Source organism: Electrophorus electricus, chromosome 25 (assembly GCF_013358815.1).
Source record: "Electrophorus electricus isolate fEleEle1 chromosome 25, fEleEle1.pri, whole genome shotgun sequence".
NCBI classification, from domain to species: domain Eukaryota; kingdom Metazoa; phylum Chordata; class Actinopteri; order Gymnotiformes; family Gymnotidae; genus Electrophorus; species Electrophorus electricus.
Window position 1 is genome coordinate 3,794,737 of NC_049559.1, and position 21,641 is coordinate 3,816,377.

Below are 21,641 nucleotides of genomic sequence, written 5' to 3' on the forward strand. Positions count from 1 at the left end.
TAATTGGGCATTTCAGTGTTCATGTCATGATTTAGAGACAACTAAGCCCAAATGAACATTTGCAGTAGACCTAGCTAAATGGTTTAGGTTCAGAATGGAGAGATTAGAGCAGGCTTTGTCACTGCAAGAGTATTGAGCCATATCAGATGTCTACATGGAATCAACCCCCCCGCACCGCCCCAAACATTCCGATCATTTTCATCAACTTTCAGCAATATGTAATTCCAACCATTTTTATCAACTTTCAGCAATATGTCTTTCATGTCTTCTACGCAGGCCCTGTTCCGAACTGTGGCCATGATGGTGCCGGATTATGCTTTGATCGCCGAGATCGTGTTGTACTCCTGTGGCTTCATAACAGCCCGTCCACTTTCGGTGAAGATCGTGGCCACATACAGGCTATGCTCTGAGCAGCTGTCCTCTCAGAGCCACTACGACTACGGCATGAGGGCGGTCAAATCTGTGTTGACTGCTGCAGGCAACCTGAAGGTAAGCCTGCCGCACCATCTCCCTGACTGGACATGTTCCTGAGCTTAATCCATGCTACTTTAATGATTTTAATGAGAATTACAAAGCTTCTGGCAAACACAGCTAAGGCCTAGAATTTACTGATATAGCATTTAGGAGATTTACACATCTATAAAGTAGAATAGATTAATGAATGTTTTCATTTTAAACTCTTGGTTCTTGACTGTCTCTCCTCATTAAAATGCACCCAGCAATTGTCCTCCAAAGTCACCAGGCAATTTCCAGCTTACATTCCTTCTGCATAACCCTCTGTCATTCCTTCTACAGAACCCTTGGTAAAGATTGCACATTAACCTATGAAAAGATAGCTTGTTTATAAACACAATTCAGCACTGAATATATGAGAGAAATGCAGCCTTTCAGAGGGAAAATTATTAAAATAATAATTTTAAAAATCTTCAAAAAAGAAACGTAAAAGAATTATTGAAATTCAGATATTGGCATGCTTACATTTAGTACAGTACCTCACAAAACTATTCAGTCCCCTTAAAGGTCATGAGGTTCATCTGGATTACATATGATATTTACACACATTGTTCCAGTCGGTATTTTTATGGCAGTAAATGTTCAGAGTCATAATTAATTATTTGTCGGCAGACATTTAAAAAAAATGTAAAATTGAAAAAAATGCTGTAAGTATAGGTATCCAGCCTCTTCAGACTACCTTTAACTGCAGTATCAACCGTACTACCATTGTCCGTACCGTCTATTGCAGCAAGCCTCTACCAGTGTGGCACACTGGGGGTGATTTTCATCCATTCTTCCTGGCACATTTGCTCTGGGTTGTTCAGGTTTGTTGAATGATGCTTATGGACTGCAGCTTTCTGATTCTTGAACGGATTGATTTGTGGACTTCAACCACTGCTGTGTTGCTTTGGCCTTGTGTTTGGGATCATTGTCCTGCTGAAAAGTCTCCCAAGCTTTAGTTTTTTAGCAGAGTGAAACAGGTTGTCTTGCAGTTTCTCTCTATCAGGCCTCTATCCATCCATCAGTTTTAACTAGATGCCCAGTCGTCAGTGAGAGAATCACCCCCACAACATGAAGCTGCCACCCCCATACTTCCCTGAAGGGATTGTGTTTGCTGAGGGACGGGCAGTGTTGGGTTTTGTGCCACATAACACTGAATTTTGGTCAAAAATCTACATTTCTGTCTTATGATGTCTCATTAGCTGACGTGTATAAAGCGTTCACTGGAAACAGGTTGTCTTCACGTCTACACACCAATGCTACAATATTAACTTGGAGCATGTACGTCACAGGATTTAAATGCTTTTTCAACATTTTCCACTTAGTAACTTTTGTCACATGTGTATATATATATATATATATATATATATATATATATATATATATATATATATATATATATATATTTACATAAACCAATATCCCTTTTAATTAACTAATTTCAAAGCTCAGTCTTTTAAATAAAATATATCACAAAATATCAGTGTTATTAGAATCCAGATGAGGATGATCTTTGGGCTATTAAGTATATTTGTAAAGCTCTTTGTATAAGCCCTCTGCCAGGCTGACAGAACTTCTGTTCTGGTGCTGGATATGGCGGAGGAACACATACGAACAAATGTGAGTCCATGCAGCCTCCTTCAGAATAACATCTCTCCCCATCCGTCAGACTCTGTGGCCTATGTGGACGCTCCTCTTCTCCTCAGCTTGAATTTACACTGCAAAAGCTTCATTCTGTGTTCCCAGTGAACCATTTTTGTCTACATGTGGAGGTGTCCTTCAATCTCTAACCCATTGGAAAGTTTGATCACAAATGCTTACCCTCCTGACACCCAGATTGTGAACTAAAATATTCCAGTGTTGGTAAACTCCATGATTTATTTTAGCAATACTCTTTTTTTTTTCTTCTTTTTTCAAACCAAACCTACTCTGGCATTTGTTGGCAAAAAATCCCTATTTTTGTCTCAGCTGGCACTCCACCTTTGTGATTCTGGTGGCAGCAAACACATTCTTCTCACAAGCCTGGTAAATAGCATGTTGGCATGGCAGTGGCATCGAATTGTTTTGAAAATGTTGCTGGCCCCAAGATGCAACCAGCCCCTGCAATTAGCCAAGTGTGATCTATGAAGAAGGTTTTCCTCTTCGCTGTGCAAGGGAGCAAATACACTTCAGTCCTTTTTTAAGCATGGTTCATTATATCTCCAGGTGTTGGAAACTTTTTAATTATTGCACTACTAGTGGAGATGCATTTTTTCAGGAGTAATTTCTAAATCCATTTCCTTAACCTCTTGTCTCATTTCTTTTGTGCATCTTAAGGAAGTGATCTTCCTTGTGTCCACAGATAACATGTATTGTGACATGTATGCATATTTATGCTACAGTGTGCTTTAAAAGAGAAAAAGATTAGTTTAGGAGTGCCAACAATTGTGACATCTTTGAGAATTTATTTATCATTTCCATAAATTTGTATCATCAAAAGGACAGATTTTTCTCGTACTTTGATTCAAGATGGCTAATTAATTTCTCTTAGAATTTATTTCAGGTGGCAGATCTGCTGGACACTAGAAATTAGAGTTTAAACTCCAGGTCCTTTACTATGTTTTATTTAAAATGTACTTGACTGCTGCCTGCCAAAATAACTAGTCAATTTGCAATTTATATTTCTTCTGAATTTTTATTTTTAAATACTCAAGTTTGCTTTTTGCATCTCAGTATTTTATTTTATTTTGTGATCATCACAAGCATAAACTCCAGCTACCTTCCAGGAACCAGTACTCTGGTCCTCTTACTGCTCTGAAAGGCGTCTAACTGCCGATGTGTCTTAGTCCTTGCAGCCCTTCTTACATTAGTGGGGGCTGAAGTTGTGTAGCATCTCCACCTCCTGCGCTTCCCCTGTTTCAACCTCGTGTTCTCCCTCTCTCCAGTCTGACGGTCCATTCCCCATCCAAGCCGGACAGGGAGGAGTGGTAAAGCAGATGGCTGCAGGCAGCTCCACCTTTGGCAGGGGCTCGTTACAGCAGAGCACTCTTGCTGAACATGACTGGCTCATGTATAGGCCCACGTGAAGCAGAGACTCGTTAGGGCACAGCTTACCGCTACTGTATATGACTGGAAGACTGGCTCTGTACAGGCTCGTGTGAAGCAGAGGTGCGCTGCAGCTGAGTGCGCCAATACTGGATCTCTAAAGACCCAGGCTCTTCCTACCTTTACCCTTTACTGCAGTAGTCAAACCCAGCTGCAGTGTCAGAGAGACAAGTCTAAGGGTACTGAGTATGCCCCCAGATCCGATCTCCCCTCACATATCATCAGTCACCCCTTATTGTATAGGAATTACTAAGCTCGAGAAATGAAGATTGGCCTACATACAAAAAAATATGAAAAATGGGTGAGGGGTAAATTTTGGAGATGGAAAAGAAACTGACCTCAAAAACTCCTCCTTTTCCCATTTAAATGGCATTGTGTCCTTTATGCCGTTTCCTGAAAATGAATGCATCTGTCCCATTTTAATGCTAATTTTTGCACCATCACACTCGGGACTGTACGCTTTTGCCTGTCACGAAATTACTTTTGGTGGAAAAATATGTGCTCTCAGCCTCCTGGGCTTCAGTTGCAAATGACAGTGATAGTAAAGAATGAGCAAAATATGTGTCAGTGCAGAGTGAGGGTTTGAATAAGCCAGCCCCTGAAAGACAGCAGAAAGTTGTACTCCATGCAAGTCTTTCATTTAATGTCTGACCTCGCTGCCGGGGTGTGTGATTTTTGTTTCTTTTTACTTTTCTCTCTCTTTTTCTTCCTCTCCCTGTCACCCTCACTCTCTTTCCTGCTCTCTCTCTCTCTCTCTCTCTCTCTCATTTCACAATAACTGTGAAACGTCACAGCTGAAGTTTCCTGAGGAAAATGAGGACATTTTGCTGTTGAGATCTATCATCGACGTTAACCTTCCAAAATTTTTGGCCCATGACCTGCCATTGTTTGAGGTGAGAAAACTGTGGAAAAAACGCAGCCTTTTCTAACTCTACAATCTCAAATTCATGAGAATATATTGAGCAGTTTGTGTTCCATTTCACCTACTTCACTCCTGTACATCTGGTTGGCATCACCAGGGCATCACCTTGGACCTGTTCCCTGGCATCAGGCTACCCAAGCCTGACTACCACATCCTACTGGAGGCCATCAAGGAGAACAGTGAGAAGATGAACCTGCAGGTGACCGACTTCTTCGCTGAGAAGATCCTGCAGGTCTTTGAGATGATGATCGTGCGTCACGGCTTCATGCTTGTGGGGGAGCCGTTCGGAGGCAAGACCAGCACGTACCGGGTGCTGGCGGCCGCGTTGCACGATGTCTGTGAGAAGGTAAAGGCACTCAGAGCTCCACTGCAGGCTAAAAGCCAATTGATACTTTATGACAAGCCTGAACTGAAAAGGTGCTGCTCTTTCAAAACAAACATATACACCCAGAAGTGTCCAGAAATAAAAGGTGGCCTTCTGTTCTTCTGGGTTTTTATCCGACTCACAGGCCTGCTGATACATACAGCAAAGAGAACAAATTGTAGTACCACAGTTGTTATGGAGAACGCTGTGTGCATTCATATATATTAAAAAAATACATATGAAAAAAATAGTTTATGATAGCTATGGAAGCTCTCGCCCACATTTGTGAAATGACCCTCCTGTTTTAATTTGGCTCTGTTTTTTATATCTGATGCCCCAAAGCCTTATAAAGACCTTATAAAAAATTTGAAAGAGTAATTTTTGTTATAACAGAACTTCGATATTTTTTAAGTGTAAAGAGCACACCTGGTAGGAGTCTGGAGTGTTGCCCACAGTAGTGTGTTCATCTGGTACTTCTGTGGAGGCTGAAGCAGCAAGGAGCAGGTGGAACAGGTTGGAGCGTTTGCTTCCAGAGGCTGCTTTAGACTGGAACAGTGCACATTTTGAATGTAGCGTTTGTTCGTAAATAAACATTTAAATGGGGTTTTGGGGGCCTTTGGATAATCTGCAGTTGGCTCACACAACCTTGCAAACAACATGTGAACACACCAGATATTTTATGTGAAGTATGACTGCTTTTGAAAAGCCACTTGATGCAGATATGATCCTACTGGGATGCTGAAATGAGACTGCCAATGTGCACGACCGGCAGGCTCATCCAAAAATAAACAGAATAAAGAAGACAAAAATGTAATGGAAGGAAATGAAGCACTGAGAGCAAAGTAAAAAAAAATTGTATCGATGGAGACCCTCCAGAAATGATATTACCATTTAACGCCCAGGGCCTGATGGATGAGAACAGAGTGCAAATCACTGTGATAAACCCGAAGGCGGTCACCATGGGCCAGCTCTACGGCCAGTTCGACCCCGTCTCTCACGAGTGGTCCGATGGCATCCTGGCCATCAGCTACAGAGTCTTCGCCACATCACAGGTGTGGTATTGCAGTGCTATATAAGTGTTGTATGTTTTTAGACTGTATTCGACTATATATATTTAACACTCCTCTTTTCTGTCTATAAACCTACTAGTTTTTGGCTATCTTCTCTTGCATACCTGTCTTGCATACCTGCGCATCTCACTGATAGACATCTGCATCGGCTTGTGTCCACCAGTTTGCTTGCCTATTTATTTATTATTGATCTGTTTATTTATTTATTTATTTGCTTGCTTGCTTATTTTTATATTGGACTTTGTCTATTTCACATTAAATTCAAGTGCGAAAACCCAGCTGAAATTTGTACTTACCGTATAAATTCTTTTTGAGGCAAACTCTTGTGGATTCTACATGGATGAAACACTAGTTAAAGGAAATCAAAGCTCTCGCTTCTAAAGCAGAGTGAGCTTCTTCGCACAGGAGCTACATCTCAGGTCTGGCTGTCACCATGACAACCAGCCACCTGAATGGGTGTCATCTCTTCGGGTCGAGCTGACGTTTGCTTTGAAAGTGGAGTCAAAGACCGACTCCCACGGGAATGGAGTCTGAAGCGAGCTTCTCTCTTCCGAGCTCGTTACAGGCATGGAGGATGATGCAGGGGGAAGGGTTCCCTGCCACAATCCAACTCTCCAAACAACAGGAAAGACACAAACAGGGTTACATGTAATAGCTGTAATGGGGGCCGGCTTGTCTTATGTTTGTTAGCCAGGCATTTTTTTGCTTTGATTTGTCATCGCTGTGCTCGAGGCAACAGGAGCAGGTTCCCCGATCAGCACCATTTTGTCATAAAGTTTGGACTGAATTTCAGCTCCTTAGTTTTTTCACAGGGGATCAGCATCTAGGCTGAACCAGAGATGGAGCTGAAATGACATCATTAGAGCAGAAAAATATGGAAAAAAAAATATAGAGAAATATTCCATCTGTTTTGATGCTGTCTGTTTTGATGAACTGATTTCAGTCCAAACTTTGGATATCTTTTCTTAGAGTAGTGGACATGACAGGTCGGACTTACTCCTGCTCCATTTTTTGATTATATCACCTTTCTTTTAAGAGGTGTATTTGATATTCAGGTACACTGACAACTGTGGAAGTTTCCTGTTAAATGTGGTCTATGCTGTGTAGATAAAAAACACAAACAAAAGATTACCCACCTTGTTCTGTCTATGCAGACTCCAGACAGGAAGTGGCTGATATTCGACGGCCCAGTCGATGCGGTGTGGATTGAGAACATGAACACGGTGCTGGATGACAATAAGAAGCTGTGTCTGATGAGTGGAGAGATCATCCAGATGTCGCCGCAGATGAGCCTCATCTTCGAACCCATGGACCTGGAAGTGGCTTCACCTGCCACGGTGAGGATTGTGGGAAATGTAGTCTTATAGTTCTAGTGCAATGGGACATGCCTTGAGTGAAGCCTGTGGATCATGCTTCTTCTCTGAGAATCTGAAGAGCAGACAATCAGTTTTTCGCCACTTAAAAAATATCACACTGAAGGAGTTTTAGTAGTCGTGAACAACTCGAGTTATTTTGTAGTTCCTGTAATTCACATTTGGAACCGAAACACTTGTCACATCTAGTTAATTGCGTAAAAATAAATATAATAGAGTATGATAAACATGCATCGTTGTGTTGCAGATGATGATTAATCCAACAGTCATCTGTAAAAATCACACGTCACTCACAATTTGTTACTTGGTGTCTGGGAGTAATGCTTCCAAACAGGATTATGCTGGTATGTGGTGTGCAGGAGGCTCTTCCAGAGAACCTGTCAGAAGGCGGCTTTGAGATGCTGCTGTACCAATCCTGCTTCTGCTATAGACCTGCCACGGTCCCTCGCCCACACCGCGTTCTCTCCCACTCCCCCTGTGTGCGGATGGGGATGGGGTAATGACATGTTGCCATCAGCTCCATGCGTACCGGAACACGCGAACTACACCCCCCACCCCCCCACCCCCTGGGCTTACTGAGCCGCCCGCGTCGTTATCTAAGACGGCTCCCGTGTCTCCGGGGATCTTGCCAAATGCCTAACGTCTCCCTTTGTGATGCTTGAATCTGAAGAAGAAACCCTTAGGGCGACACGCCTGAGTTTAATCAGCACGTCAAGAGTGGGTTATAAGCCTGATTCAAAAGAACAGGGTGATAAAGATGTAGATTTAGGTAGCACGATAGTGGTAGCTATAGTCTGTGTGCATGCGTGTGAATGTGTGCTGATGTGTATGTGTTTGTAAGTGTTTGTGACTGGTTGTCTATGTATACAGTGACTGCCACAAGATCAGATTAGATCAGGTATTGATTGAAAGCAGAATGTTGCTGCCTTCTCTGAGCACAAATGCAGAGAAAGCAAGCTGGCAGAGATCACATCTAGGTGGAATTGTGTCTGTTGTGATGCAAAGTAAAAAGGATTTGGCTGCAACACAGAGACATTGTCTTTTTCTCTCACTTTTCTCATCTCTTGTTATCTGTCTGGCTCTGTCTCATATCTGCCTCATTTCGTTGCCGCACTCTCTCTCTCTCTCTCTCTCTCGCATTCTTTCTCTCCTTCTTCCTCTCTCTCTCTCTTGCCTACGGGTCTCCTGATTGTTTCCCTTGCTTTCTCTCCAAGTTTCCTGGCCTCACTCTGCATTGTTTTCATTTTTTAAGAGGACTAGAACTAGAAACTGGAGTAAAGTTCAGTCACAGTTGGGCCAACATATGAGCATGCCGGCTGCTACAGTTGGGCTAACACGCAAGCGTGCTGGCTACAGTTGGGCTAACACACAAGCCTGCTGGCTACAGTTGGGCTAACACGCAAGCGTGCTGGGTACAGTCGGGCTACAGTTTGGCTAACACACAAGTATGCTGGCTACAGTTGTGCCAGATAAGTCTCCTTGCCTCACTTCTGCGTTCCCCTTGCAGCTGTTTGAATTCATCCTCTCTACATCTGCCTTTCATTTCAGCAATATAAGCCCTATCAGTTATTCATCACATACTACCTGAGCTCCATAAAAAGCATTACAATAATAAAAAAAATCTATAAAGAAATAATGACCACAAAAGGCCAAAAATATGGCCTTTTTCAAAGTATGCAAGCTCCCTGCCTAGGCTCCATAGATTTCCATTGCTGGAGGTTAAGTGTTCTCTGTACAGTTGTAAATGTAACTTTGGGCTCACAGCAGTTTGCCTTCATTTAAAAGCAAATGAAATGTAACTGCTTGACCCTTTTTTCTGCTGAAAATCATTTTTGAAAAGATGGATAAAAAATATACAGTATTTTTGCATTTTTCAAAAGTCTTTCAGTGAAGAACACAGAGAGCACACTACTTGCAGCAGTGGACTGATAGCAGCAAAAACACCGATATGACAGAAGACTCCTTTCTGCATAAAGAAAGCTTGGTTCCATATAGAAGCTGCTTGTCCTGCTCCTCTGTGAGAGATGGTTTGTCTGCTGCTGCATTCAGGTGTCTCGCTGTGGTATGATCTACATGGAGCCACACATGCTGGGCTGGAGGTCACTGCTTCTCTCCTGGCTCAACACTCTCCCCTCCGCACTGAGCGGCATGCACAAAGACCTCATCACGGGCCTCTTCGACCGCATGGTCCCCGCCTGCCTGCAGCTCATCCGCAAAGGAACCAAGGTACTCTCGGCCATCGCTGTATGGCTGTTCATTACCGATGACCACCGCAGAGAGAGGCTTTCCGTTCTAGATGACCTTTGAAGTTCACTGGAGAGAAAGCCTTTTACAGTTCATTACCAATGACCTCTGAAGGTCACTGCAAGGAAAGTTTTATTTGGATTCTTCAGGTTTCTCAGCCTAAATATTTGACCTCTTTCATTGTGGTGGGAAGCATCTATAAAAAAATGCACAGGATATTGGATTTTTAGGATATGGGTCATTATTTGAAGCGATTCATAATTCACAAGTTTTATAGTAAAATAATATATTTTGAATGTTTTTTTTTAAATATATGAATATGTATTCAAATACATTATATTTAAATGTATTTATGAAAATAATGAAAAACTACATATACCTATATAATTGGTCTTATCAGCTCTGTCATTTATTTGGTATTTGCAATATTCACACTCACGCGCGCACACACACACACACACACACCCACACCCATATATATATATATATATATATATATATATATATATATATATAGAGAGAGAGAGAGAGAGAGAGAGAGAGAGAGAGAGAGAGAGAGAGAGAGAGAGAGAGAGAGAGAGTTTGTGTTAAATGTGTTTTGAGTACATATTTTGAGAATATAATTTTCATACATATATTTTGAGCACAGCCCTGTAGATGAGTGAAGTACCAGAAACAGGCCACTGTGCTTTTAAAGCTGGATATAGCATCCTTTTTCAGAACGCTGTCTGACAGTTCATAAGTTGCAAATTTCCCATGCATGCCTCGATAAGATTCCTGTTTACCCACTCAAGGCTTCTTCAGCCTCTTGGGGATTAAGTTGGTAGTTAGCAGAACTTCTGATGTCAAACTGGGGCTGCACAGACGCTCGTCAGGCTGCAGCTCGTCTGCAAATAAGTCAAATAAGTATGGAGGATTTTTAAGTGTGTGAGACAATCTGTCTGCTCTGTTGCACTCAAATAATAGCAATAAAACTCCACCTCCCAGTGCAATTTAATGAATAAAACACAGACAGTACATTAAAGAAACAGATTAGTATTAACAAGGCTTCATAAGTAGACTAATAGAGCCAGAAAAGGAAAGGAAATGACTAGATATTCTGTGGTCTATCTGCTCAGCACAGCCTGTGCGTATGGTTTGCTCTGGTAATCACAAAGTAGTGCAATTATTGGTGCACACTTACATGTGTTCCAGTCAAAGCTGCATAAAAGCTAATTATTCTTTAAAAAAAAAAATTTTTTTTTTGCAAATTGCGTTGTATGCATTTGCATTTCAGCTAATTAAGGTGGAACTCTGAATAAGCTAATGTAATATCTGAATAAAAGTTGTGCTTTACTGTTCCTTTTCCCCTGTATGGTATATGTGAGATACTGTAGTCACTGTTACTAATTGTGTATTTTATCCTGTTTTTGTGTGACTACCGTATAGTTTGATGTTTATATTTAGATATTATTGTGATACTGTTTATCGTCCTATAGATTAGCTAGTGAATATAATATTAGTTATTGAACTGATCAACTCTAAAATGCTGATATCAATAGTAAATTAAGCTAATGAGCACCTGTTAGCTTAATGCTAACTGGTCTCATTGTTTATTTGGTATTTGCAATATTCACACTTTTTGTGAAGCTAGGCTCAGGGTTAAGGCAAGTGAAATGATCAAACCATTTACTCTTCCACTTTTTTTTTTTTTTTTTTTTTTTTTTTTTTTTTTTTTTTTTTTTTTTTTTTACGACAAATGGAAGGAGTTGTCTCCGACATCGGACACAAATCTGGTGCGTTCCCTGATGAACCTGATGGACTGCATGATGGATGAGTTCCAGGAGGAGAGCCAGATGAAAGGCATGAGCCAGAGAGACGTGTGTTCCTGGCTGGAGGTGAGAGAGCATGCGCTCGCTGCACGCCGACACACCTGCAACCAGACCCTAGAGGACACATGCTGGAGGTGTTGTTTATGCAAAGGAATGTGCTCCTGGTTTCGATGAAGTAAATTAAAATCCCTTGATGCAAGGGTGCGGTGAAATGAAATGGGAAGAAACGTCACTCTTGCGCACAAGAAGATTTGAGGATATCAAGCTGGAATGTAACAGTCATGGCGAGTCCTCTCCAGGCGAGTCCTCTCCAGGGAATAACATTATCACTGAAGTGGATCAGTTAGTTTTCAGAGGCTTGTAGTGATGCGCTTGACACCGGCACACAGTGCAAAACCTCACACGTGTTTACTAAAGACAGCTTCAGTACTGCTCATTGTGAGGGAAGGTGCTTGACCTCACCTTTCTTTAGTCTGTAAAGTAGATTCTTGTTGTCCTCTGCTTACATGCTTTCTCCTACAAGTCCAGGGAGTGAGAAGAGATAAACCCGTTTTGTTCCTGGAATCCTTTACTCACTGTCTCCCATGCCGTCTTTTGTTATCTGCTGATTTCCACCCAGCCAGCCCCTGCCGCGCCTGTTCACGTGCTGCAGGTGTGAGTTATCATCTTGGCTGCGGGGGCCCTGTTTTCCCTCTCCTTTGTTTTGTTGACGTTCCAGCTTTGTTAGCTGTACAAGAGGAGCTGTGGATTTCTGCACCTCTTCCGTGCTGTCATTCTGTGTGTGCTGAGACGCTGCCCCTCCACTGTTTCCAAAGTTTAACTGATCAGCCAGACATGATACACAAATAAATTACGGTCTGTTTCCCTGCAGTAACAGGAACAGTAACAATGACCATAACAGTTTAACGCATGGATATGTGTTGGGGTTTTTTTTTCTCTCTTTTTTTTTTCCATTTCTCTTTAAATTGGATCAGGATGTGGCAGCTTATTACCTTACCCTGGGAAATGTAGTCAGAGCATACCACTCTAAAATGCCACTCTACAAGACTACTAATCCTTGTTGACATTTAAAGACATGGGCTGGCTCTGGCATATCTTACAGATCTCTTGAAGGATTGTCACTTTTCCTGAAAACTAAGGGAGGCTTACCGGTGATTGCTTAAATCATCTGTAACTCAGATCATTTTCTAATATAGCTTCCAAGCTCCAGAATAGCGTTTCAGTAAATACTCCAAATACACCTCTGTAGGTATTTTTTTTACAAATACAAGCTCCAATAGGTATTTTAACATTTTAACACACTTGTTTAGGCTGACCTACCCTTAATTTACTGTGTCTTAAATGTACTTTACCATGTACTATTTGTTACATATACATATATATAATTAATTGTACAGATTATACATATTTATTATTATTATTATTATTATTATTATTATTATTATTAGTAGTAGTAGTAGTAGTAGTAGTAGTAGTAGTAGTAGTAGTAGTAGTAGTATTACCATGTTCTTAAAAACACAAATCTTTGGAAATAAAAGCATTAATATAGGATTTATTATATTGGGGAAAAGAAGGTTTAGGGGGTAAACAGCCTGATTAGCACTCTTAGATACTTGATATAGTATAGCACGGGTAGTTTGTAAACTGGGCTGCCCAAGAAGGATGGGTTCTGGGTTGAGTCTTGGTCCTCTCAAGCTTTCTTCCTTAATTCTACCCAGAGAGTTTTTCCTTGCCACCTTCACCACTGGCTTGCTCAATAGGGATCTTGACCGAAACATTTGTAGAGCTGCTCTGTGACAATGCATGTTGTAAAAAGTGCTATATAAATACATTTGACTTTAAAGCCCAATGTGATGAGCACTCTGAGATGCTTGATAAATGAGGGCCAGTGTGATGAGCACTGAGCCTCTTGGACAGGGCCAGTGTGATGAGTACTGTGAGATACTTGGAAAGCCCCAGTGTGATAAGTACTGTGAGATACTTGGACAGGGCCAGTGTGAGTACTGAGCCTCTTCGACAGGGCCAGTGTGATGAGTACTGTGAGATACTTGGACAGGGCCAGTGTGAGTACTGAGCCTCTTCGACAGGGCCAGTGTGATGAGTACTGTGAGATACTTGGACAGGGCCAGTGTGATGAGTACTGTGAGATACTTGGACAGGACCAGTGTGATGAGTACTGTGAGATACTTGGACAGGGCCAGTGTGATGAGCACTGAGCCTCTTGGACAGGGCCACTGTGATGAGTACTGTGAGATACTTGGAAAGCCCCAGTGTGATAAGGACTGTGAGATACTTGGACAGGGCCAGTGTGAGCACTGGGCCTCTTGGACAGGGCCAGTGTGATGAGCACTGAGCCACTTGGACAGGGCCAGTGTGATGAGTACTGTGAGATACTTGCATAGGGCCAGTGTGATGAGTACTATGAGATAATTTATACCACATCATTGTCCCTGTGTTAGTGCTGACCACATTTAGAAAGTTGTTTTTTTGTTCCTACAGTTCAATACTGTCCTCTATTTCTGTTCTAACGATGTGATTATCCACATCCGCTCCTGACAGACATCATCATAAAACAGTTCATAAAACAGCATGGAAACTCAACATCTAGTGGCATTGATTAATCTATGCTGGATTAATGCCAGATTGAGTCACAGTCCTTGTAGCTTGCTGCTGGTTCATATATTGCTTCATATGTCACCAAAGCAAAGAACACAGTGGTGGAGGTAAGGTCAGTGGTAGAGGTAAGGTCAGTGGTGGAGGTAAGGTCAGAGGTAGAGGTAAGGTCAGTGGTGGAGGTAAGGTCAGTGGTGGAGGTAAGGTCAGAGGTAGAGGTAAGGTTAGTGGTGGAGGTAAGGTCAGTGGTGGAGGTAATGTCAGAGGGCCTAAGAAATAATGTTTAGCATAAATGTATTTTTAGTTGTCCTGTACTGTATTGTTCAAAAGGAAAATCCAGCTTTCATTCCTTGAATGCAGCCAAAATTGCACTGACTAGCTTGAAACTGAGATATTACAGAGGGAAATGAAAATGTTAATTCCATATTAATTCCATTTGTCTACACTAATCCTTATATCTACTGCTGAATCTTTATAATAATGCTTGACATTTGTTAAAATCAAGTGTGCTGTGGCCCACGAGGACCAGAACATCAGATCCCTGTTTTTGGGAAGCCTTATGTTGCCTAGGTACACCCTTACCATACTTCTAAACCTGCCTGTCTTCTGCCTGCCCTCACGTCCTCCGTACCTTCCTCTCTCCCTCCATTCCTCCCACCCTACCTCTTTCTGTCTCTCTGTTCCAGGGTATTTTCATCTTCTCTCTGGTGTGGTCGGTGGGCGCCAGCTGCTCAGAACCCGGCCGGGGGAAGTTTGACAGCCTGGTGAGGGAGATGCTAACAGGCGCACTAACCGAGGAGACACGGACACGCCACGGTATCCTGGAGCACGTGGAACCCCCTACCAAGCAGCTAAGCGTGCCCTTACCCACAGAGGGCACGCTCTATGAGTACCACTTTGTCAAAGAGGTCAGCAGCATGGGTGGGAGAGGGCATGGGGTCGGCACGTGTGTTGCGGGAGGGCACGGAGGCTGCATATGCGCTGAGAGTGAGCCAAAGCCCAGTTAAGCGTTTTTCACCTGCCTAAACAGCATTCTTGGGCTTAAAATGTCTGCTTATGCCTTTTAAAAATAATTTTGAAATTCTTTAGCAATCTCCAAATGCTATTTTTTGCTTGTTTTGGAGTTAGAAGAACATGATTCACTACTGGTCTGCATGTAGTGCTATTTTCAGTCGATGCCTTTTTAAAATTGTTGAATTCTGCCATTTATAATTGCACACAGTACAGCTTTGCTTTAGCATGGAGAGGCTCTCTGCTCCTCAGCAGTTTTTTACTAGGCTTACACACAGTCCAGCAGAGTGTTTGTTTGAGCCTTGGTAAAGCCCTATAAATCTAAATATAACCCTATAAATGTTCTTTTTTTAAGATGGTAAACTCTGAGGTATGAGACACGAGAAACTGATTATCTGTATTTCACATTCTGCTGATGCTGAATGAGGTGATTTGTCTCATTATTAGTTATGTCTCATAATCTTTAATTCTCTGTAATATGACTTCATGCGTAACTTGCCTTAATGTGTCAATTTCATGGCTCATTACATGCTGAAAATCGCTGTTTCTGGAGAGTCTTATCAGTTGTGTCTAAGCCACTCTGCTCATGCTCAGTATACCTCAGCTCCAAAAATAGTCAAAAACCTTCCCTCATTTGTTTATATATATTTAGCACAGTGTAACTGAACTGAAATGACATTAGCTTCGTAGGCCTAAGACGGATGAAATTGATTCTTCTCCTTACATGTCATGTAGCGATGTTTGGAGACACAGAGCAGTCAGAGTAAATAACTCATAAGTAACTAACTCACCCCTCACAGAGCAGACCACCCTCTCGTTTTTATCGGCGTGTGCCTCAGGGTCCAGGAAGGTGGGCGCTGTGGACCGACGAGCTGTTGCAGGCTCCACCCATCCCCAGGGACGCACAGTTCAACGAGATCATCGTGCCAACGGAAGACACCGTACGCTACACAGCACTGATGGAGCTACTGGTCACGCACCAGAAGCCTACTATCTTCGTGGGGCCTACGGGAACTGGCAAGAGTGTGTACATCATTGTGAGTGTCTGACCTGTGACTGCCAGGCTGCTGGGTCCCCGTCTGGCTGGTGTTCCCCTGGCTGGCACCCTTCTTTTTGCCTGCATCTGTCTCGTCCATGCCAGTGCTGAGGGGCTACGGGGGTTACTATTTCCTACTGAACTCACACACCTTCATTAGCTGAGTCAGACAACAGGGAAGGAACCAAATAGTGAAGGATCTCTCCGGGGGTTGATCTGAAGAAGCCACACTCAGTGTTAGCGTCATTAAAGCTAGTAGCAGAACAGAACAAGGAAGGTCGCAGTGGGAATTACTTTGGAACAAGAAGCCTCCCAGTTGATTGCAGACTGCTTTCACCACAAAGGTAGTTTCATGGGGCTTTATTTCACAATGAGGTTTAAGCTTCCCTTCAGCCTGTGAGGAATGGCAGTAGACAGGTAGAAATAAAGCATTTCTCCAGAAACCTGCTGCTCATGGGAGACTCCTGGTTTAGTGAACATGGGGTGGGTGCTGCAGCTACACATTTAGCAAAAAGGGTACTTCTTACCCCCCCATGTCCTTGTCATCATGCGCACACACACACACACACACACACACACATATCCCTGTCATCATGCCCAGTTGAGCATGGCAGTGAGGAAAGCCACAGGAGTGTTAGTGTGTGTGCCCAGTGCGGGTGTGTCACCAGCAGTGATAAACGAGGCAGCAGTCCGAGACCGACAGCACCCTGCTGTGCCCCTCCCCCACTCCCTCCTACTTCCAACCCCTTCCTTCTATCCACATCCCTCAATCTCCATCCTTCTGTCTCCATATCGCTTCATCCCTATCCTTACATACTCTCACTCTCCCATCCTCCAATAACTCAATCTCTTCCATCCCTACATCTTTCCATCCCAACCCCACGTCCTTTCCTATATACGTTCCTTCCCTCCAACTTTCTATCTCTCCATACGAGTGATCAGTGGAGGAGAGGAAAACAGCCTGTGCTCCTATTTTTGGTGGAGCATGGGGAGTGGCTCAGGCAGCTGGAGATCTATCACCATAACAGCCTCATCCATTACCCACCTCGTTACGCTCATATTTTACACACCCACACACACACACACACACACACACACACACACACACACACACACACTCATACAAACACACAAACACACACACACACACAGTCTGCCATGGTACGAGCTCCCCTTGTGCTAGTCTTCTGTTCATGATAGATTAACGGTTACAAGAGCCAGACCACCTTGGATGCAGTCAGAGGAGAAGCACATTCACAGGTAGTTTCTCTTTGGAGAATGAAAGTGGATGGAGTTGTGAATGAGTGTTCCATGGCGCGGTTAAGAGGGGGTGATCCATCCTCATTTCAGAGGGACAGGCGATGATGCATAAAGTTGTAATGCTTTTTACAGCAATTTTGCAGCAGTCACATTTAAAGAAACATCATTTTGAATGTGCAGATGCAAAACATCAGTCACCTATGTACCTGTCTCACGCTTTCTGTGTCTTTCCGGATCACATTTTTTGTCCGCGCATACACGGAGCCAAGGTTTTATCACTAAAATGTTTCAAGTGTCCCATGTGCATTCATCTAAAAGGATTTGAAAAGCTTAGGGAGAAAACCCCTCTCAGGCTGTGCGCTGTGTGGCAGGTGTGGATGACTTCAATGCCCTCATTGAGAGTGCGAATGAAAAATCATGTCATTTGTCAGATGAGGGTGCTTGGTGCTTTCAGAAACCTTCAAGTGATTAAAGAGACACTATACATTGCATGGTTAACTTGTTACAACCTGTTTCAGGCACCCGAAAATGCAGAATATGGTGTTTTTAAAGGACTCTCTTAGAGAAAAAGTAATAGAGTATGTAAATTTGTACTTTTTGGGAAATGCCCATCGGACACTTAAAAAGTGTAGTGTCTGAAAGTGAAAGTCTGTAGCTCTTATTACTGATTTTTCTCTAAGGGTGTCATTTGAAAACCACTCCAAATGCAGGAACTTGTACAGAAATGCCAGATGAGATAGAATCTCACCTTAACAACATCCCTGCCAGTTAAAACAGCATTGGGCCCTTGTTAAAGTGTTTCCAAAGAATGAGTGACTTGAACCCAGTTCGTCCAATCTCTTTTCCTCCCTGCAGGACTTCTTGTTGAAACATCTGAACAAGGACGTGTACCACCCTCTGTTAATCAACTTCTCAGCCCAGACCACAGCTGTCCAGACCCAGAACATCATCATGTCCAAGCTGGATAAGAGACGGAAAGGAGTGTTTGGCCCGCCTCTGAGAAAGAGAATGGTGTGCCATTATGTTCTACTATAATACGCTCTAATTATAAACTACTGGATTAGATGTTGATTCTTTTAGTTTTTTTAAATACTTCAAACTTCTGAACTTCTAAGATGTATGATTTTTTTTTGCAGATTTCATGCCAGCTTTTAGTTCTAATTTGTGCCACCTTTGTGGAAGGAGCAGACAGTGGTTTCTCTTTTCTAATGATCCTATCTTGTGTTTATTTCCACACTAACAATGGGACACAGTAACAACTGTTTCTCAGCTTATTGCCATGTACCTGTTTGCTTTACTCCATTAGCCTGTTCATGCAGCTCTCATTTACAGATGCCAGAATTACCCTGTGCATGCCACTGCCAATCACAGTGCACTGGCACTTTTAAGTGGTGGAGACTAAAGAATGTTGGATTTGAGTGTAGCTGCTTGGTGGACATGAAGATGTGGACATTTCCCATCTAGGTGGTGTTTGTGGACGATGTGAACATGCCGGCGAGGGAGACATATGGCGCACAGCCACCAGTAGAGCTGCTGCGTCAGTGGCTGGACCACTGGAACTGGTACGACACCAAGGACTGCTCAGTCATTAACCTGGTGGACGTTCAGATCATGTGTGCCATGGGGCCTCCTGGTCAGTCTCTCTTTCTCTCTCTCTCTCATTCTCGCTCTCTCTCTGTACACCAATATGGCAGCCACCTTCTATGGTGCTATATTTAAAAAACTGCTCATTTTATCCTCTCATGTGGTCATGTGCAGGAGGGGGGCGGAACCCAGTCACACCTCGATTCCTCCGTCACTTTAACATGGTGACAATCAACGAGTTTGATGAAAAGACCATGTACACCATTTTCTCTAGGATTCTGACCTGGCACCTGATCATACGGTGTGTAGTATACAAGGACAACCTGACTGTCACCTTCAATAAATGTGAGGTTTGCTAGTGATCCCAGAACCACTTTAAAAGCACTAGGTTAATGGAGTATTTGGTCAATAAGTCATCAGCAATTGCCACTGGAAATAATGAAGAAAAGCAAGTAAATGGTACAAGTGTAAGTGAGGTCATGATAATTGGTCCTCACTAGCTTTCGTTCTTTAATTGCCTTGTACGGATAGTGTTGTGAAGTGCTCCATTAATGCTGACATTTAAGGTAAATTAGCAGAAGCCTTTGCTCTTGTTTCCAGACTCCCCTTCCCTAAACACTTTGCCAGCCTCAGCTCCCAGATAGTTGCTGCTACCATGGCAGTGTATCAGGAGGCCACTAAGAACCTGCTGCCCACTCCCGCCAAGTCCCACTACCTCTTCAACCTGCGAGATTTCTCCCGGGTCATCCAGGGCGTTTGCTTATCTCGCCCAGAGACAGCAGATGACCCTAAAGCTATCAAACGCTTATGGGTACATGAGGTAATGTTCTTGGTAAATCATGACATATAAGATTCTCTTCCCCAGGCTACTATGGGGCTGTTGTAAACAAAATACAGGCCATGAGCAAATACACTGAGATCTGTGATAGTCGTTTTAGTGAACAAAGATCTTACAGTACTTGTGTTGCCTCAGGTGCAGAGAGTTTACTATGACCGATTGGTCCACCCATCTGACCGCACTTGGATGGTGGACTTCCTGCAGGAGGTCTGCCAGTCCCACCTTAAGGAGGACTTCCATCAGCTTTTCCAGCATCTGGACTTTGATTCAGATGGCCGCGTGAATGAAGACGACCTGCGCAGCCTCATGTTCTGTGACTTCCATGACCCCAAGGGCGTAGACCACAACTACCGGGAGGTGAGCGACCTGGACCAGCTTCGGCAGGTGGTGGAGTCCCACCTGGAGGAGTACAACAATGTCAGCAAGGCGCCCATGAACCTTGTGCTGTTCCGCTTTGCTATCGAGCACGTCTGCAGGGTCTCCCGCGTGCTTAAGCAGCCCCGGGGTCACGCATTGTTGGTTGGCGTTGGTGGGAGCGGTCGGCAGTCCCTCACCCGCCTAGCCGCTCACATGGCCGAAGCAGAGCTCTTCCAGGTGGAGATCTCCAAAAGCTATGGACTGACGGAGTGGCGCGATGACCTGAAGCTCATCCTGCGGAAGTCCACGACCGGCGACACGCATGCTGTCTTCCTCTTCACCGACACCCAGATCAAGATGGAATCTTTCCTGGAAGACGTCAGCAACCTGCTGAACTTGGGCGAGGTTCCCAACCTCTTCGCTGTGGACGAGAAGCAGGAGATCTGCGAGCGCATGCGGGTGCTGGACCGGCAGCGAGAGCGGGAGCAGCAGACGGACGGCAGCCCACTGGCTCTCTTCAACATGTTCCTGGAGCGCTGCCGCAGCCAGCTGCACGTGGTGTTGGCCATGAGTCCCATTGGAGATACCTTCAGAGGCCGCCTAAGGCGCTTCCCTGCCCTCATCAACTGCTGCACTATAGACTGGTTCCAGGTCAGGACTCTGTCTGATACACATGCATATACAGCAGGCTTTCTCTAAGGGGCTGCATTTATTCCAGCATTGCACCTGGTCCGATTTCACTAAACAAAGCTAATATATGGATTTTGGTTTGGAACAAATACAACAAGGGTTTGTGGTTCAGTTCCCTTTGTCCAGACCAAAGCATAAAATGATACATTGTTGGTTTTTAGCCCTGGTGCATTTAGCATTCACATTAACACATTATCAAACAATAAGGTGTGGGCAGAAGTCATATGATGATGGTCACATACTGACTGAACAGCTTATGATGTATATTTTCTGACATTAACTACAATAATGTCAACTGAGCTAGTAACTTGCTGTGTGCTGGGCTAAATGTATTTGTCGAGCAATCGTACCAGGGAACTGAACCAAAGGTACCAAGTCTGAATACACCCTAAGGCACAGTGGGCTTCTCTGTAATTAGTTTATGATATGATTATGATTAATATGATATTATGATGCAAACAGTCTGAACACCTTTTGATTTTAGATCACAAAATGTCACTGTCTCATGTCTTTACTGTTAAACGAGGAAATCTGACCCCATGCTTCACGGCTCCCGTTGTGTTGTTGGCCCTTAAGAGCTGGCCCACAGACGCGCTCCAGGCTGTGGCTTCACGCTTCTTGGAGGACATTGAGATGAAAGATGTCACTCGTTCTGGCTGCATCGACATGTGTCAGAGCTTCCACACCTCCACCATCGAGTTGTCGGAGCGCTTCCTCACCGAGCTGCAGCGCCACAACTACGTCACCCCCACCTCCTACCTGGAGCTCATCTCCACCTTCAAAGTTCTACTGCAGCGCAAACGAGCGTAAGGGTTCTTGGTACCACTGGTTACGTCTTCTGGGGCTGCTCAGTGACCGTATCATCTCCTCAATGATGATGTCATGTTTC

The 21,641-nt window shown here is 43.6% G+C and overlaps 1 protein-coding gene across 1 annotated transcript in view; it reads left to right on the top strand.

Moving 5' to 3' along the window:
• dnah7 (dynein, axonemal, heavy chain 7) overlaps positions 1 to 21,641 on the top strand; it is an 83,251-nt gene that overhangs the window by 23,911 nt on the left and 37,699 nt on the right. The window contains exons 28-42 of the mRNA XM_027010040.2: positions 277 to 489; positions 4,374 to 4,472; positions 4,599 to 4,847; positions 5,768 to 5,917; positions 7,090 to 7,272; positions 9,358 to 9,534; positions 11,298 to 11,429; positions 14,663 to 14,884; positions 15,827 to 16,024; positions 18,139 to 18,294; positions 18,748 to 18,916; positions 19,042 to 19,168; positions 19,468 to 19,687; positions 19,841 to 20,713; positions 21,329 to 21,558. Coding sequence (XP_026865841.2) covers positions 277 to 489; positions 4,374 to 4,472; positions 4,599 to 4,847; positions 5,768 to 5,917; positions 7,090 to 7,272; positions 9,358 to 9,534; positions 11,298 to 11,429; positions 14,663 to 14,884; positions 15,827 to 16,024; positions 18,139 to 18,294; positions 18,748 to 18,916; positions 19,042 to 19,168; positions 19,468 to 19,687; positions 19,841 to 20,713; positions 21,329 to 21,558 — 3,398 coding nt within the window. The remainder of the gene's footprint in view (positions 1 to 276; positions 490 to 4,373; positions 4,473 to 4,598; positions 4,848 to 5,767; positions 5,918 to 7,089; positions 7,273 to 9,357; positions 9,535 to 11,297; positions 11,430 to 14,662; positions 14,885 to 15,826; positions 16,025 to 18,138; positions 18,295 to 18,747; positions 18,917 to 19,041; positions 19,169 to 19,467; positions 19,688 to 19,840; positions 20,714 to 21,328; positions 21,559 to 21,641) is intronic.